Source organism: Megalopta genalis, chromosome 5 (genome assembly GCF_051020955.1).
Source record: "Megalopta genalis isolate 19385.01 chromosome 5, iyMegGena1_principal, whole genome shotgun sequence".
Lineage (NCBI taxonomy): Eukaryota > Metazoa > Arthropoda > Insecta > Hymenoptera > Halictidae > Megalopta > Megalopta genalis.
This window is the reverse complement of record NC_135017.1, coordinates 13,825,045-13,840,896: the sequence shown is the minus strand read 5'-3', so window position 1 is coordinate 13,840,896 and position 15,852 is coordinate 13,825,045. Positions and strand designations below refer to the sequence as shown.

At 35.0% G+C, this 15,852-nt stretch overlaps 5 protein-coding genes across 15 annotated transcripts; 2 read left to right on the top strand and 3 right to left on the bottom strand.

Moving 5' to 3' along the window:
* Nucleotides 1-256: 256 nt before the first annotated feature.
* On the bottom strand, nt 257-970 carry LOC117226881 (AA10 family lytic polysaccharide monooxygenase CBP21). The gene has a single exon (XM_033481649.2). It carries the CDS (start codon nt 968-970, stop codon nt 257-259), a length of 714 nt encoding a protein of 237 aa, XP_033337540.2.
* Nucleotides 971-2,365: 1,395 nt separating this feature from the next.
* Nucleotides 2,366-7,516, top strand: LOC117226971 (putative ATP-dependent RNA helicase TDRD12). Of its 5 annotated transcripts, none has more exons than XM_076522125.1 (18): nt 2,366-2,489; nt 3,190-3,374; nt 3,477-3,745; nt 3,821-4,020; nt 4,098-4,233; nt 4,308-4,443; nt 4,506-4,670; nt 4,759-4,911; nt 4,981-5,133; nt 5,207-5,447; nt 5,520-5,666; nt 5,739-5,920; nt 5,992-6,117; nt 6,195-6,343; nt 6,415-6,585; nt 6,670-6,838; nt 6,913-7,092; nt 7,160-7,516. In XM_076522125.1, the coding sequence occupies exons 2-18, from the start codon at nt 3,246-3,248 to the stop codon at nt 7,376-7,378; spliced, it is 2,925 nt and encodes a 974-aa protein (XP_076378240.1). In that variant the 5' UTR covers nt 2,366-2,489; nt 3,190-3,245; the 3' UTR covers nt 7,379-7,516. The 5 variants fall into 5 exon arrangements, with proteins under 5 accessions (XP_076378240.1, XP_076378241.1, XP_076378242.1 ...); XM_076522126.1 differs by having other exon boundaries at nt 2,387-2,503; XM_076522127.1 differs by having other exon boundaries at nt 2,393-2,494.
* A 24-nt stretch (nt 7,517-7,540) lies between these two features.
* LOC117226972 (uncharacterized) lies at nt 7,541-12,210 on the bottom strand. 2 transcript variants are annotated; one of them, XM_076522128.1, is made up of 13 exons: nt 11,861-12,210; nt 11,109-11,379; nt 10,909-11,030; nt 10,704-10,825; nt 10,491-10,633; nt 10,262-10,403; nt 9,774-10,191; nt 9,371-9,708; nt 8,957-9,303; nt 8,590-8,892; nt 8,339-8,511; nt 8,002-8,274; nt 7,541-7,872 (listed from the first exon to the last, which is right to left on the bottom strand). In XM_076522128.1, the coding sequence occupies exons 1-13, from the start codon at nt 11,996-11,998 to the stop codon at nt 7,687-7,689; spliced, it is 2,976 nt and encodes a 991-aa protein (XP_076378243.1). In that variant the 5' UTR covers nt 11,999-12,210; the 3' UTR covers nt 7,541-7,686. The 2 variants fall into 2 exon arrangements, with proteins under 2 accessions (XP_076378243.1, XP_033337683.2); XM_033481792.2 differs by having other exon boundaries at nt 10,262-10,430; nt 11,861-12,209.
* Nucleotides 12,211-12,311: 101 nt separating this feature from the next.
* On the top strand, nt 12,312-14,030 carry Ntmt (N-terminal methyltransferase). The gene is made up of 4 exons (XM_033481805.2): nt 12,312-12,775; nt 12,846-13,032; nt 13,097-13,205; nt 13,266-14,030. Exons 1-4 carry the CDS (start codon nt 12,611-12,613, stop codon nt 13,483-13,485), a joined length of 681 nt encoding a protein of 226 aa, XP_033337696.1. The 5' UTR covers nt 12,312-12,610; the 3' UTR covers nt 13,486-14,030.
* Nucleotides 13,617-15,669, bottom strand: LOC117226973 (Heparan sulfate 2-O-sulfotransferase). 6 transcript variants are annotated; one of them, XM_033481797.2, is made up of 8 exons: nt 15,504-15,657; nt 15,013-15,226; nt 14,685-14,914; nt 14,525-14,610; nt 14,310-14,448; nt 14,142-14,239; nt 13,915-14,072; nt 13,617-13,847 (listed from the first exon to the last, which is right to left on the bottom strand). In XM_033481797.2, exons 2-8 carry the CDS (start codon nt 15,143-15,145, stop codon nt 13,636-13,638), a joined length of 1,056 nt encoding a protein of 351 aa, XP_033337688.1. In that variant the 5' UTR covers nt 15,146-15,226; nt 15,504-15,657; the 3' UTR covers nt 13,617-13,635. The 6 variants fall into 6 exon arrangements, with proteins under 6 accessions (XP_033337688.1, XP_033337689.1, XP_033337686.1 ...); XM_033481798.2 differs by lacking the exon at nt 15,504-15,657 and adding an exon at nt 15,467-15,481; XM_033481795.2 differs by lacking the exon at nt 15,013-15,226 and having other exon boundaries at nt 15,467-15,669.
* Between the last annotated feature and the right edge of the window lie 183 nt (nt 15,670-15,852).

The window sequence follows — 15,852 nt, the reverse complement described above, 5'->3', positions numbered from 1 at the left end:
TTATTTACCACCAAAGCGGGGCATCTCTTTTTAATTATTCTAAAATGCATGAAGAAAAACACAAAATCTTACATTCGTTAATTCCCATAAAATTTCCCAGCAACGATTTTTATTTCGATCCAATTCTGTATAACGAATTTTTCGCAGAATCTGTTCCGAGTACAAAGAGGTTGATCCACCATACCCTACGTAAAACGTTCATCACACCTACGGACTAGGTTATACACCCAAAACTCCATCCATCAACGATATCAGTTCAAACGACATCCGCGACATCCTTGCTCCTCCTCTGAATGCTGTCGAAGGTCACGCTCTCCGGTATCGGAAGAAGATCGACGACCTGGTAGAACGCGTTCACCGTGTCATTGATGTCCCATATGCTCAGCATCAGCAATTCCCGGAGGCCCTTCAGCTCCTCGAACTTCTCCTCGGTGATCGGGCAAGCCAACGACAAATCCCTCGGCGGACGTTGCCCGTGGAAATCCACCTTGCAGATCGGATTCAGGTCCAAGTGTTTCCTCGACAGTGGCTCCTCCGTGTTGTAATGCTCGTTGCTGACGAACACCCGAATGCTGTCGGTGGAATGCGGCGCGGTCATCGTCCAATTGAAATTGAAGTAGACGCTGCTGTCGTCGTAGCGGCTCAACGTCGGAAAATCGATGCTCGTCCAACGATCTTTCCCGTACTCGTTCAGCTTGCTGAAACGCTCGTTGTTCGCGCTGGCGATCTGGCCGTCCGCAGGGCTCCTAGGCGAATCCGGGAATCCTTTATGGCCCTCGATGCTCTGCGGCTCGTATATTATGCCGCCGCAGTCTCTGTTCACCCGTAATTGACATAATTTCGCTCTGCTCGGCGGCGACGACACGAATCCGTGGAAATTGCTGCTCTCGTTCGGCAGAACGCCGTCAGCGCCACCGTCGGCCCTTGCGCCGGATGCGACCGTAATTAGGAGAACGGTTAGCAGCAGCATCTTTTGCGGCGTTTCGTAACTATGAGACACGTTGTATGTTTGCCGTGCTTCCACGGATAGCTTTTACGGGCGACTGGACACGACGATGAACCTAGAATGCATATATAGGGCAACGAGCGTCCCATGACAATGATTTCTAAGAATATATCTTATCTGTCGGGTAGATTAGGGTTGCCGGAACATACATCCGCGGTCGAGGTTAAAGCGAGGTTGACCCGGTTACCTGCGTTGTTTATTTGTTGTGAAATCAACACCCACGCCTAGCCGTCGAATTTCGGCCGTCGGTCTTGCGTTGCGTTTGTTTTGAAAATTGTTTGAAATTGTGAAATCGTCGAGGATTCTGTCTTCTTTGTTCGAACATGCGTTGTCATCTAAATGTCGGAGGGGGGGGGGGGGCTTAAATAAATACAGTCTTTTCGTCGGTATAAGGAAATGTGAATTAGTTATTTTTTTGGGTTTCGGTAGGTTTATTTTAAATATTAAAGCGTGGCCGAGTAACATCTCCGGAGAAATAACGTACTCCGATACGATCGGCTGTGTATTTGCTCTGTACATTTTTATCGTTCCGGGAGCGTTGCGAAATGTTTCTTAGAAATTTGAACCGAACGGTTGCGTGGCCCTCTTGTTTTTCACGAGTTTACGATGTACCCTAAATCACTTGATTTTACTTGCTTACCGTATTTTCGTACATTCGGGGAAACAACGACGAGCATCGTCGTATTATGTTGTCAAATATTCCACGAATCTGGATCAATCGGATAAAATAATCAGATAAAAGAAAGAACATAAATTTCTAAATCTATATTATTATATATAATCTATCTATATCTATATATATCTTTCGTTGAGATATATTGTTAAAATCCATTGGAAAGAAAATTGTGTTTACTGCAAGCTGTTTATTTCTTTTGTTTTCTCGCTGTTTTGCGAGTATACGATATTAGTGGAAATATAACTGAAACATTTGTATTAATGTGTCTTTCGAGTCTATGCATAAGTATGAATTAAAAGTATAAAAAAAAAATTGAGTCAAATGTAAGCAGAAAAGATGTTTCGTTAAATCTATCAAGAATTTCTCCTGCATTGTAAGATAATTATTTTCACATTTATTACTGTAATTAATCGTACTTCTTATTAATCATATTTCTTGCAAGTAGCGCCTCTTTCGGCGAAACCTCGAAGCTTTTTTCGAGGTCCGTACAGCGCCAATTCGTCCAGTGGCAAAACGCTCAAACTGTTGGGCAACGTGACCGACGGAGTAAAAACAATTACTGCAAACAGCGCCTCTCGTGGCGAAACATAAAAGCTCCGTTCGGGGTCCGTACAGCGCCAATTGTTGCAGTGGCAAAACGCTCAAACTGTTAGCCAAAATCGACCGTTGGTAATTTTGGCTAACGGTTTCAGCGTTTTGCCGCTATACTAACGAAAAACATTAATTATGGTAAAATTAGGATAATAACAAAATAAACGACAGGTTCGACGATAAACGACAAAATAAACGACAACTGTTCAAGAAAACGTAATGTAATATACGTAAATATTTTTTAATGTCTTATAAAAGCAGTTTCCAGAAATATCTTAAAAATTAAACATTATATGTATTTTGTTGATCTTTTACTTTTTGTTAACTATAAAACCAGTCGAAATGACTTAAAGTTAAAGTCAATTAATTATTAATTATTGTGAAATAACTTTAAAAATAACCAAATTCCCCATGAGCATATGACGAGGGTGAGTTCCGTTCTGTCAATATAAAGAAAAAAAAAGAAAAAATACTGTCAGTGAAATGAATTTAAGAATAATTGCAGCTATGCCTGAGCATACGGAGACAAATTTATCTTCTTTTAGAAGGATACACTTTCCTTTTTCTATTTTCAAAATCGAATACAAATATATGTGAATACCGGAAAGGTGCCTAAAAATGTTAGGCAACAATAAAGACGAAAGATCCTCTCACTCTAATTTCCAAAATTCCATCTCTACTGTTTGTCATGTTCTTTAGTTCCTTCATCACTTTTGGCAACGTGATATCGCGAGTTGTATATATTTTTTCACTTTGCCTATTTTATTTTTATTTATATCTGTGACTCTATTTATAACAAAAATACTAAAATGATAACTGATAGCGTCGAAAGCAGAGGTTTAATTTTTGTTTTTAACATTTTTGGTACGAATTCAATCGTATGAAATAATAACGCCATGGATTTTCTTGTTTACAGATATTTTGCCTCCCACGGCAATCGCAGTTACAGCAACAAACATTCTAACGCCGTACATGATAAGAATTTTCGAAAAAAACGATTACGAGAGAAAATTAAACTTAATTAACAAAAAATTAATAGTATTAGAAAAGAGAAGATTATTTAAAGTAAACACGGAACACACCAAACCAAACATTGGAGATGTAAGTTAAAAACAACAGTATAAATTTATATATTATCAATTATTATTATTTTCTGTTAATTTAGAACAGATCAATGTTTTCTTAATTTCTTATTATTTATAGACAATTATAACACATGACAAACTTAATAAGAATGTTGATCTTCCTGCTTGGTTGTGCCGTGGGATTATCAGCAACATTTTAAATACCACAAACACAGAGTATCATGTTTTCTTGCCAGATTATGGAATAGTAGTCATATTGCAGAAATATGATTTTTACATGTATTCGGCTAATTTAATTCAAGAAGAATATTTAACTTACACTGTTGGTTTATACAATGTTTTACCTACTGTTTTACAATTTAACTCACAAGGAGATACTTCTCTTTTGTAAGTTTAGTTGAAGTTGTATAATTATGATTTTATTTTCTAAACACTAATAACGCTTTCTGTGTCTACCTAAAGACTTTTGGACGAATGGGATAAATCAGCAATCGAGTACACAAATAAATTATTAGCTGCATCCAGTACAATTTACTTTGATCATTTAGCATTCGATACACATGGTAGGAAGTACGGTGAATTTTATCTCAATATCAGGGGCACTATAATAAGATTAAGCAAAGCTTTGTGTCTTAATAATGCTGCCACTTATTTGCCAAAAGGTATACATTTTTTATTCCCTAAATTAATACATTACAGTCTATGATATAACTACAATAATTATTTAATTTTTGTATAGATACAATGAAATTTCTACTAAATCCTTTAAACCACGAAAAATTAAAAAAAGAAGTAGTTAACGATGAAGTTATATTCTATATAAACGTTTCAAAGGAGCACAAGGAACAAGATAGAAATAATGTACAGGAAGAAAGGTTTGTTGTTCATACAAAAAGAACAGTATTCTAACTTTGTTTTAAATTATTATTATTTATGATTATGTGGAAAGAATAAGGAAGTGTAAAATGAGGAATCAGCTACTTGATAATACAAGGGAGAAGGAGAAAGTACTAATTTATGGAGAAATTAAATATGAACCTTTATGTAGCATTTCTGATCTACAACTTCCTGCTGAAATACATAAGGTATAATTTTATAATAATATCATGATTGAATTACTTAAAAGTAACATAAAATTATGTCCAAGGCTTGGACATCATTAGTTAAATCTTCGAGGCCGAGAAAGATTCAATCTTACATTTTACCTGCGGTCAAAAATGGTTTAGATGTGATAGCAATTGGATCGGCACAATCTGGGAAAACTTTTGCATGTGGACTTGCCGTTTCTGGACTGTTGGCTTCAAAACCAAGTGTAATAATATTAACGTGTTTAAGTGTTCATAATTATGGTCCACTAATGATCAAAACATCCTTATTAAATAGTTTATAATTCGATATAGTTTCCTCAAGGTGTGTCTCCAGTTGCATTAATATTATGTTCATCAACTCCTAAAGTATTGGAAGTTCACTATTTGTGCACAGAGTTTTTCCAAAACTACAGAACCATAAGATCTGTAGCTGCATTTAATGGAAAATCAGAGAGATCCTTAGCGGTATGTAAAGTTCTAAAGTTCTAACAATGAATAAAATAATCAATTAATAATAATTCGATAACTTTTCAGGCTGAAATGTACAATGGGTGTCAGGTTTTGGTGTCTACACCAAGATTTTTGGCTCGCTTCATAGATCGAAACAAAAAATTAGTAAATTTCGAAAATCTACAACATTTCATTTTGGAAGACATTGACGTCATCCTGGATAGATACTTCGATTCTGTAAATATTTATTATTCTACTATAACAGTATTTATGCTTGTTCATGAATAATATAAAATTCACTTTTCTTTAGATAAGCAAGTTATTGAAAAAGCACAAAATCATTTGCAACAGAGAACTAAAAGATATGAATGCAACATTACAAATCATAGCAACCGCTAAACATTGGACATCTAAATTAAAAAAATTCGCAATCGCTTTAATGGACTGTCCATATATATGCATAGCATCTTTCATAGAAGCCACAATTTTCAAGTCTGTGCGCCCGAAAATGTATATAGTCAATACAAAAAGCAAAGCTAATAAAGTTTTAGGTAAACTTATGTTATTTTTAAATGTTTCAAATAATTCTGCTCCATGTGGATAGTAGAGAACGTGTCTTTCAGATCTGGTTAGCAATATACCCTGCAATTTGAGAACCGTGGTGGTTTGTATAAATAGTGATGAGGCTAAAACACTGCAGGAATTTTTGAAATTGAACAATAAAGACGTTCTCTTAGCACACGAAGATATGAATCTTATTTCTTTGCAAGGTACGTAGATGTGTTCATTATATTATCGTGTAGATGTATACAGCGTATTTAATCTAAAATTGTTTGACACAGGAATTAAGCAATGTTGGGACGCTTGCATAAGTGGTTCATATCCAATTTTAATATGTACAGATGAAGTTTTGTCAGATCTAAACGTGACAAATGCGGACTGGTTGATACACTATTCTATCTCGCTACGTTTTATGACCCAATTTAACTTTCGGTTCTCAACACTTTTTAACAGTTTACAAAAGGTATGCTACTTTTTAAAAGACAGTTAGGTATCATTTTACTAAATCCCATTATTTTGTCCAATCTCTTCCAGGAGAAATCAGGGTGCAATGTAACTATCATAGTCGATGAAAACAGCGATATACAGTTTTTGAGTGTAATCAATTTAATGCGTCGTATGAACATTATAATTCCTCAGAATATGTTGGAAAACATTGAGGTACGCATAAAAAGCAATAGAAAAATTGAATTTGCCGTTTACGTGTTATCTTAGTGAGTATTTCTAACATTTTTCAGCATGTTCGTGATAGTTTAGAAAAAAAAAAGGAGAACTATGCTTTATGTAACAACATAAAGTTGTGGGGATTTTGTTACATGGATTATTCTTGCATGCTGAGACACACAATCATTCCGGAAATGGATTTACCAACGATAGATATTGGAGTGTAAGCCAAAATTAAAAGTTTTCATTTTAGTTTCGTCTATTCTCTATAATTATTTGTTTCGGTTGTAATAGAAACGATGAAGTGAAGTTCAGATTAGTCAGCATACACAACGTCACACAGATTAGCGCTAGGATTATATCGTACATTAAATTTGGTACGTCGGAGGAAGTAGAACTCTCAAATGTGGAATATATGGCAATTATTGTAAAAATTCAAAAGTATTACTCGTCAATGGACAACAGGTTTGTATATCAATTGATTTTTTTAATTGCACCATCCAACACCAATTTCGAGTACCAAAAATTGATTAAACATATTATTTATAGAAGAAGATGTGAATCAGTGAACGTGGGTGACATATGCGGTCTAGAGGAACCAGTAGATAGTTATAAAAGAGTAGAAATTTTAAGCATTGCGGAAGAAGGCAGGACCGACCAGTCAAAGTATGCTAACGTAAAATGCATCGACAATGGAGTTATCCTGAATAATGTAAATGTACGGTAATATATCACATATAATAGTACATGATTCGGTCAAACACAACATAATGAACTTTTAACTTGCGACAGGTATATAGATTGTTACACATGCCGGAACATTTTCGGAAATACCCAGCACAAGTGACCGAAGTAATTGTAACTGGCATAGCTCCACACGATGAGGAATATGTTTGGAGTCGGTGCGCGACTGATGCTGTGTTCCAGTGGTTCAAGGACAATGTTGACGAAAGATCTTATATTACAGGAACGGTAAATCATATTTTAAAAGTATACATAGTTCTTCCGAATGAGAAATAATATAACATTTTGTTTTTAGGTAATTCTACATTTAAAGAACATAATCTGGGTGAACACTTTGAAAGTTGGAACGAAATTAGTCGGATACAAAGACATAGTTGGTTCATCCCTAAAAGCGGAATTGTTAAAGAACGATTACGCTGTTGAGAATCATGCGCACTTGCCGAAGATATATGAACTTTGCAAACGGCATAGTTTCCCGGCAATCAACGACATTTCCATAAATCATCAAACATAAATGCACTCTATCGGACAATTGTACAGTACAATCTTCAGCTAGTGTTTCAAACAGCCAGCAACAACGATATAAGAGTTTTGTACGTAAGAGTTGTTATAAAAGCTAGCAAAAATAAAAAACATTTTGAAGGCATACGAATTATTGGGAACCTATGTATAACCATTTCAAACGAATTAGTTGATTTATTAGTTGCTATTTGTATTCTACAATTCTTAAAAACAAAAACGTTTTCCTTTACAACTGATTAATCGTATCTGTATGAACGATAATACTTACGAAAAAAGAATTATACGGTTGTACGTTTTTGTTTATACAATAGTCAGGTATTCAGAGGCTAATTGTATTGGGTCCACGTGATAAGAAGTGACTAAACGAACTTTTTGGCCGTCTTGCGTGGTGAATTCGATTGCTTGCTCATTTTCTGTGATTCCCGATTGCTCAGATTCTTCCATTTGATTGATTGTTGCAACTGCATTCGCATCTGTACTCTCGTCCTATTGCAGATAATTAATTGTATCAGTTTAAATATATTTCAATGTCCATAGTACTATCAAAGATACATCATCAAAAAGTCTACAAAATTGCCTATTTGTTATCAGAACCTAGACTTCCAATAATATTACCTCTAATGCTTTCACAATTGCTTCCGCATCCGTTTGCACGTTCGAAATATTCTTTATTTTTACTTCCTCTGCGTTCGTAATGTCAACGTTCTTCATGTCAGAACCTTGATTAACATGAACACTCAATGGCGCTGTTAAGTCATCTGAGATCACTCCAGGATGAACTCTAATCTCTTGGCTGTTACTAAGTTGATTGACAAACTGGCTCTGAGATAGAAGTTGTCGGGCATCTTGTATCGAAAGGGGAATCGGATTGCCTTCTTCGTCTGTGATCTGCAAATACACTGTTTGTATCTAATATTCCGATTTGATTAAATACTTAACGTCATAATCTTACCTGCAATTGAAGATCAGATTCCGAAAGTTCCACATTCATTCGTTCACTTGAATTGCTACTACCGTTATTGTGAGCAGCGTTCGACAACATTTCGGTACTTTCAACATTTATGTTAGGTAACGACTGATTAGCGTTTACCTTTTCTTCTTTGTTCCTTATCATGCCGGCATCAACTAAATCATAAGTAAATTACATTTATTGTGTGTATTAATTTAAAAAAAGTTTCCTTAAAGCTTAATTAATATTTTTACCAAAATGTAAAGTCCGAGACTGATTAGGATCATCAGGATCCTGGTACGACACGTAAATGATTTGCTGGATACCATCACCCGATGCATCATCCGTCGTGATGACTTGAGCCATTTGGTCGGTCAACGAATGTTCGTCAGACTCCTGGGAACTCGGCAGAATTTGCCAGACTTCTCCAATTGGTGAGCCTTCGACCTCACCAATTGTGGAAATTTTGTTCTCTCTGTGCACCTTTTTATGCTTTGTGAGATTTGAGCAGTCAGCGAAAGCTTTCCCGCATACGTCGCAGGAATACGGTTTCTCTCCTGTTAAGTAAATTTCCGGTTAATGATAACGCATCATAAAATCGGAAATTAACACGAAACATACCAGTATGAAGACGTAGGTGCTTTTTCAAGGCCCACTGTTCTGTGAACCCACGATTACAGTGAGCACATTGGAAAGGGCGTTCCCCTTTGTGTCTGCGTACATGACATTTCCAAGTGTCTTTGTGCAAGAAACATTTTGCGCAGAATTCACACTTCCAAGGTCGCTCCCCAGTGTGTCGTTTGACATGAAGTTTAAACTGTGAAGAAGTTGTAAATTTTCTTCCGCAATAGTCGCAACAGTACGGTTTCTCTCCCGTATGTATTCGCATATGCTCTTGCAGATTTCCATTCTGCGAGAAACTTTTGTGGCATACCTCGCAAGTGTACGGCTTGTGACCTGTGTGCCACCTAAACACAACATTATTTATTTATTTATTTATTTATTCATTTATGCAAGCTTCTAAAAACATTCTACCTGTAATGCAACGTGAGGCTAGTTTTATGAGCAAACTGTTGTCCACAAATTTCACAAAAGTACTTCTTCTCGCCGGTGTGTGTCGACTGGTGGTTGATCAAGTTCGCTTTCGTTTTAAAGCTGGCATTACAAGATTTACAAATGTATGGTCGATCGTCCGAGTGCACCAGCTGGTGACGTTGCAGTAGTTGCTTGTGCTTGAAACTTTTGCCACACTTGTTGCAGACAAATCGACGGCCATTATTATGTTCTGCCTCTTTGTGGTAGACTACCGAGCTAGGATGATTCAGAACTTTTCCACAAATGTCGCACGGGTATTCTTTTTCCAATTTATTTCTCTGAGTAACAACAACTAGTTATCGTGTGCCTATATAAAAGAATATTTAAATTTTGTGTTACTCACTTCGTGTATCAGCATGTGAACCTTCAAAGCAGATTGTTGTACGAAATTCTTATTGCAAACTGTACAAAGAAACAACTTCTCGCACTGGTGGTCTAGTTTTGTGTGCGAGTCGTAATCCTGTATGGATTCAAAGGATTTGTCGCACTGTTCGCATGAGAAAAGCTTTTGGGCATGGTCAGATGTGTCTGATAATTTACTTATATTTGGTTCTTCAGGGGAAGGAGATTCAAGAGTGTTTTCAACCCTATGAACCTCTTCGGATGATGGAGATTTTAATTTTGCCTCTTGGACATTTTGCTCGATGCTCTGACTACAACCATCGTGGTGATTTGCTTTCTGGTGCAAACTTAAATTTTCCTTATTTGTGAATAACTTCTTACAATCTGAACACTCGTACTTTATTCCTTTATGGAAACTCCTATACGTAAAAAGTATTTTAGTCATTTAAATCAAGTACTGTAATAATATCTACAAACGTAATTATTTACTTATGTATAATGTATCTGCTCCGTTGTAAAAAGCCTCGGCCACAAAGCTGGCACGTGAATTTATTTTTTCTACGACGTACTTTCGGTCGACCTCGTCCTCTTCCTCGATTTACTATAATTAACTCCCCTAAATCCTTCCCCTCTTTGGATTCCAAATGACCAATTATCTCTGCATTAGGCGAAAGTTTATTGAATAAATACCTTAATTAAGTGTCTCATCGTTTCTTACCTTCTTGACTATCGGGAACAGACATATTCAGTTGCTCTTCCGAGTCCTCAAAATTATCCGGCTCTTCGTCGTCCTCTTCATCAATTACTCCCTCCTCCTTGTATATTCTCTCTAATTCCTTGCCCTGAACTGCTTCCATGTATCTAAGCCATTTTATACTCTCTTATAACAACGGCAGCAGTTACATTAGTTTATCTGGTTTCTGATAAATACCTTTTTGGAACTTTACGCTTCCTACGACGCCTCCCGTCTCCGTCGATCTCATCTACCTCCTCTTCTTGTTTATCCTCCTCTTCTTGACTCCCACCTTCTGCCACCTCCCCCTTTGCTAATTCCTAAATGTAAATTTAAAAACTGCTCACAATTCATGACAAGAGTGCTTCTTAAAATAGCTGTAGATCAAAAATATTATACAAACCATGGATATGCTTTCTATGTGAGTTTTCGGTGGTCGCCCCCTCTTCCTTTTTGGTTTACTCAATCCCTCCATTTGCAAACTCATTTCATGCTCTGCAGCATACATAGAACCATCTGGCATTACTACAACAAATTAAAATAAACAGTAGTTCACAATCTCTCCAACAGTTAAATTAATTAAAATATTATCTAAAATAATACTTTTTATTATAATTTGCTGCTCGAACTGATCCTTTTCATTGTATTGCGAAATGTTATCTAATTCCAACGTATCTGCAACTGCTTCCGGAGTATCTTTTCCAGCACGAAATCGTTCCCGTTCAGCTTTACGCTGTTGTTCTACCTGATGCTTCCACATCTCACGGATTTTCCTTTGACCATCGACCAATAGCTCGAAGAACTGAATTGTTGCCTCCAATTGTATGTTACAACCGGGGCATATGGTGCGTGGTAATTTGCCATCATCTTGGATCTTGAATATGAAAATAGTTGTAAGTATGACTAAGAAATATTATCTTACAGTATCATAACCTTAAAATAAAATATCAAATTTTTATAACTACGCACTTGTGTGCCTACGATCTCACGAATTGCAGTTTATACTCCAAAACTTTATGTTCCTCTGTGCGAGCTGTCTTTTAATCGACAAACCGACACAGAAACTTGCAACAACGCTGATAGAGATGTTAAAATGGTGATGAGTAACATAAGCGCTTTAATAATTCATCGATACAACTGAATCAATCATTGTCGTGTAAAACACTCTGTCTCCGAGTAAATTCTTCATGGAAACACCGATGAACTTGTTCACAGAGCAACAAATTTTCGTAAAACAAACAAATATACGAAGTTACGCGGAAAGTATTAAAAGGAAACATTGAACATTTGATTCGTGTAGTATTTATACAAAAAGCAGGAAGTCAAGTTAAAGACTGATATTTTGAAGCTCGTACCTTGAGCGGCAAATACCGATTCACCATGGAACTCAAATCCGGATCGTCGTTGTCTCCTATGTAAAGCAATTCTCCATTTCCATTGTCTTCCGCACACAATCTACAAATTGTTGAATCATAAAGACTCACTTCTGCCATGACTCCAGATGAAGTGGTCGCTAACGACTAACATCGATTTTATCCTAACCAAACTGACGAATGAGTGCGTACAGTTATGCCATAGTATGGATTTTCATTATAGTCAAATGATTTCACTTTAATGTTCTCTACGTAAATACTGAAACCAAGAACAGCTTTTTCGTTCGTAATATTGTTCATATATTTTATTATTTATCTATTTTTGTTTAAGATAGCTTCTGGAAACGATAATCGATTCACTATCGATATCTCGACACATTAGAACATGTAAATATTTAAATACATCGATCGACATTTTAGTATCGAGATTTTAGAAAATATCGATAGTAGAAGGCGATTATCGATAAAATATTGATCATCGATACTAGTATATTTACAATTATGTTTACTTGAAATTTAATATGTGATATAAAAATAATAAAGAAGGGCTTTATTACGAAATTTTCAGTGAAATAAAAATTTCATACTGGAATAAATATATCAACAAATATAGAATGAAGTATATATAATAATTGTTCTGCTAGTGAAACACATGGCATATTTTCAGCATATTTCATCTTATTTCCTAGTTATTAAATTCTTAACTTAATAGTAACTATAATAACGTTAATAATGGAAAGAGAAGAGGATGGAAATGAAGAAAATGAATTTTATACTGCGGCTGCCAAATATTGGGAGCACATTCCACCAACTGTAGATGGTATGCTTGGAGGTTTTGGATTTATCTCCCAAACTGATATTAAGGGATCTACAGTGTTTTTAAAGGCTCTATTTGAGGTATGATAATCTAAACATTGTATAATTATTAGTAAACCAATACTATAGTAATTGTATTGTTTAATTTCAGTCAAAGTGTGCGCCATCAAAAACATATGCATTGGACTGTGGTGCAGGCATAGGAAGGATAACTAAGAATTTATTGTTAAATCATTTCAAATACGTCGATTTAGTGGAACAAAATTCAAAATTTCTAGAGGCTGCTAAAACATACTTGAAAAACTATTCTTTGAAAATTGGCAGCTACTACCCCATTGGTAATTTTTAATTGGTGCTGTTAACTATATAAAAGGCATTTAGTTAATTCAGTAACATTTGAAGGACTCCAAAACTTTCGCTTCACCGGCAAGAAATACGATGTCATTTGGTGTCAATGGGTTCTGGGTCATTTGAAAGATGATGATTTAGTACAATTCTTTAAAAACTGTTCGTAAGTACTTCATATTCAATATTCAAATATCTAAGTAACTATTAAATATAATTTTTGTAGGATGGGTTTAAAATCTAACGGTATAATAGTAGTCAAGGAGAATGTAACTAGCACCAAACATTTGGAAATCGATTATAAAGATTCTTCTGTAACACGTCCTTTATCACAATTATACCATATATTCCAGAAATCAAATTTAGTTTGTGTGAAAGAAGAACTGCAACACAAATTTCCACGTGGATTGTATCCTGTTTACATGTTTGCTTTGAAACCTGTGTGAATGTTCCTTTACTTCGTTGAATATGAAACCAAATCAATAAAATATCTCATTGTTTTACAGTTTTACAAATGAATTTTTCCTCATTTTAGATAATTTTATATTTTCATACAAAGACACGATAAAAAACTCTATTGATTTAAGAAACTAAATTTATTTTGGTCGTATTTTTTCGTACATAAATCGTTGATTCGCGTCTTGCGGAGAGGCATTTATCAAACGTTTCTTCACGGCATGGAAATGCGTCAGAGCGAAATTGTACAATTCATTCTCCATTTTCCAGACAACAGATTTCTGTATCTTATCTACCGTCTCCGGTCGTGGATTGATTTTCTGTGTAGTCTGACGCAAGTGTGATTTGTTATCTGGAATATTATGAATTGTAAACATTTTACGTAGCAAGCGAGATTTATTGAATATTTTCTTTCTTACTGTGTAAAAAAGAATTGTAGGCTCCTTTGAAAAAACGTGGAAGCACAATCTGTAAAATTTCAATAAATTCCGTTAATTCCTCTGTGACTCCCACAAGGAGATAATGTTTCTGTAAATTTCTCTTTGCTTCTTCCAGTGCCCAACTATTTCCAATTTCCCTGTTAAATAGTATTTATTTAAATATTGGTAAAAAATTATTGTTATTATAATATGTTGTTAAATCTTACCAACATGCAGGGTCATGACCACATAAAAAAGGTATTTGTAACCACATGTTATTTGGATCACAATCTGGCTGGCCAGCATCTATACAATCATCGAATGTCTAGAAATATAACAAAACTATTGCTATTTGCTATGTATATCTAGTGTAATCATAAATGATGCACACTAACCTTTGTATCCCCATGTTTTTTCCTGATTAAATGTGGTCTAAAATTGTCTCCATATCTTAAAAAATAATAATAAGAAACAAACCTATCTAAAGGTTTTCTCAGGAGATTTATATACAAAGGCATTTGCTTCGCGCCAAACCTTAAAATACAATACTGAATTTAAGACAATAAGAAAACATACACATCACAAACAATAAGTGCCTTTCTTTACTCACTTTTCAAAATTTAAAAATGCCACATGTCCATGATAAAATGCTGGCTTTTTTGCAGTCCATTCACTTATATTATTTGCAAATTGAATCTGCAATTTCAAATAGATAATTAAAATGATTCTGTGCAGAATTAAATGAATAAGATATAAAGATATAACATTACCTGATTGGGAAGAGTGAGAGTGTGCATATTGTTGGTAACATTAATGTGTAAAACATGATATTTGTTTTGTTTGCACAGATCATAGACCAAACCTACAAAACTGGTTGATGCTGTTTTTGGTACCCTGTTGTAGATGATAACAACATCATCGAAAGACAACGATTTGTAAGATCGCTGGCTGCTGTCAACTCCAGTTTGAATACTGTTTTGATCTTGTGTGATGGCATTGTCTGGAAGTACGATACGATACCTATGTTATTCCATCACCTTTAACAGAATGAAATATTAAAAGGACGATGCTCTTTACGTTAGAAATTCGTAAAATTACATTCTCTATAATCACGCGTACGCAATAATTTGTAGTGATCCTCCAGCAAATTTAATTTCAACTTTAAGTAAATAATAGTGATCGTAAATATCACCACCAGAATCCATTGTAACAGGAAACTTCTATGTATCATTATTTCTTTATTTAAAAAGGTTAGTTTCTCCACATTATGTGTACCATAAGAAAAGGAACACTTCACAGATTGTTAATAACGCTAGAGCAATAAAAAAAATCAATATGAAATAAATAGTGATAATAATTTATATAAACACTATCAACGTGATTCGAGTATCTCTGATGGGCAGACGCGTGCTGATGAATCAATCATTGCTTATCAATAAAACAAGAAAAACTAATTTGAAGTTTACATGGATTGTTAATTATTTACACATAAAATCGAAATTTTTCGCCCATCAAAGTCATGCACTTCAATAAAGCTCGCGTTGTTATGTACCATATCGCAAATCTCGATAACTCGAATCACAGATTACCTCGACTACGTAATTCAAATGTAATTCAACTATCGATTCATAGATGAGAAAAAATTCGATACGTGAGATGTTTAAAAATACTAATCGATCACAAATTTTCATAAACCATAATGTACAATTGATTTGCTAAGGACACCTAGACATACTAGAATATATATACATGTGATATTTAAGAATCGATCCTTTCAAAAATATCGATAGTAGGGCGTGTTGTAATATCGCAAAACTTGAATCATCGATGAATCGATTATCGTGCTTCGATTAATTGAAATCGAACAATCGATTGATAGATGAAAATAATTTGATATGCGAGTATCTTAAAAATACTGCTAATCGATTTCGAAATTTT

Excerpts from the sequence above, each read along its gene's own strand:
- LOC117226972 (XM_033481792.2), bottom strand. The coding sequence starts at position 11,998 with ATGGCAGAAGTGAGTCTTTATGATTCAACAATTTGTAGATTGTGTGCG. Across the intron at positions 10,826-10,908 it reads ACATAGAAAGCATATCCATG|GAATTAGCAAAGGGGGAGGT; the intron begins GTTTGTATAATA and ends ATTTACATTTAG. Across the intron at positions 10,192-10,261 it reads AGCAGATACATTATACATAA|GAGTTTCCATAAAGGAATAA; the intron begins GTAAATAATTAC and ends TTTTACGTATAG.
- Ntmt (XM_033481805.2), top strand. The coding sequence starts at position 12,611 with ATGGAAAGAGAAGAGGATGGAAATGAAGAAAATGAATTTTATACTGCG. Across the intron at positions 13,033-13,096 it reads TGGCAGCTACTACCCCATTG|GACTCCAAAACTTTCGCTTC; the intron begins GTAATTTTTAAT and ends TAACATTTGAAG. Across the intron at positions 13,206-13,265 it reads CAATTCTTTAAAAACTGTTC|GATGGGTTTAAAATCTAACG; the intron begins GTAAGTACTTCA and ends TAATTTTTGTAG.
- LOC117226973 (XM_033481795.2), bottom strand. The coding sequence starts at position 15,605 with ATGAAAATTTGTGATCGATTAGTATTTTTAAACATCTCACGTATCGAA. Across the intron at positions 14,611-14,684 it reads CTCTCACTCTTCCCAATCAG|ATTCAATTTGCAAATAATAT; the intron begins GTAATGTTATAT and ends TTGAAATTGCAG. Across the intron at positions 14,240-14,309 it reads AAAAACATGGGGATACAAAG|ACATTCGATGATTGTATAGA; the intron begins GTTAGTGTGCAT and ends TTATATTTCTAG.
- LOC117226881 (XM_033481649.2), bottom strand. The coding sequence starts at position 970 with ATGCTGCTGCTAACCGTTCTCCTAATTACGGTCGCATCCGGCGCAAGG.
- LOC117226971 (XM_033481786.2), top strand. The coding sequence starts at position 3,083 with ATGATAACTGATAGCGTCGAAAGCAGAG. Across the intron at positions 6,118-6,194 it reads ATATGTTGGAAAACATTGAG|CATGTTCGTGATAGTTTAGA; the intron begins GTACGCATAAAA and ends AACATTTTTCAG. Across the intron at positions 6,344-6,414 it reads CCAACGATAGATATTGGAGT|AAACGATGAAGTGAAGTTCA; the intron begins GTAAGCCAAAAT and ends CGGTTGTAATAG.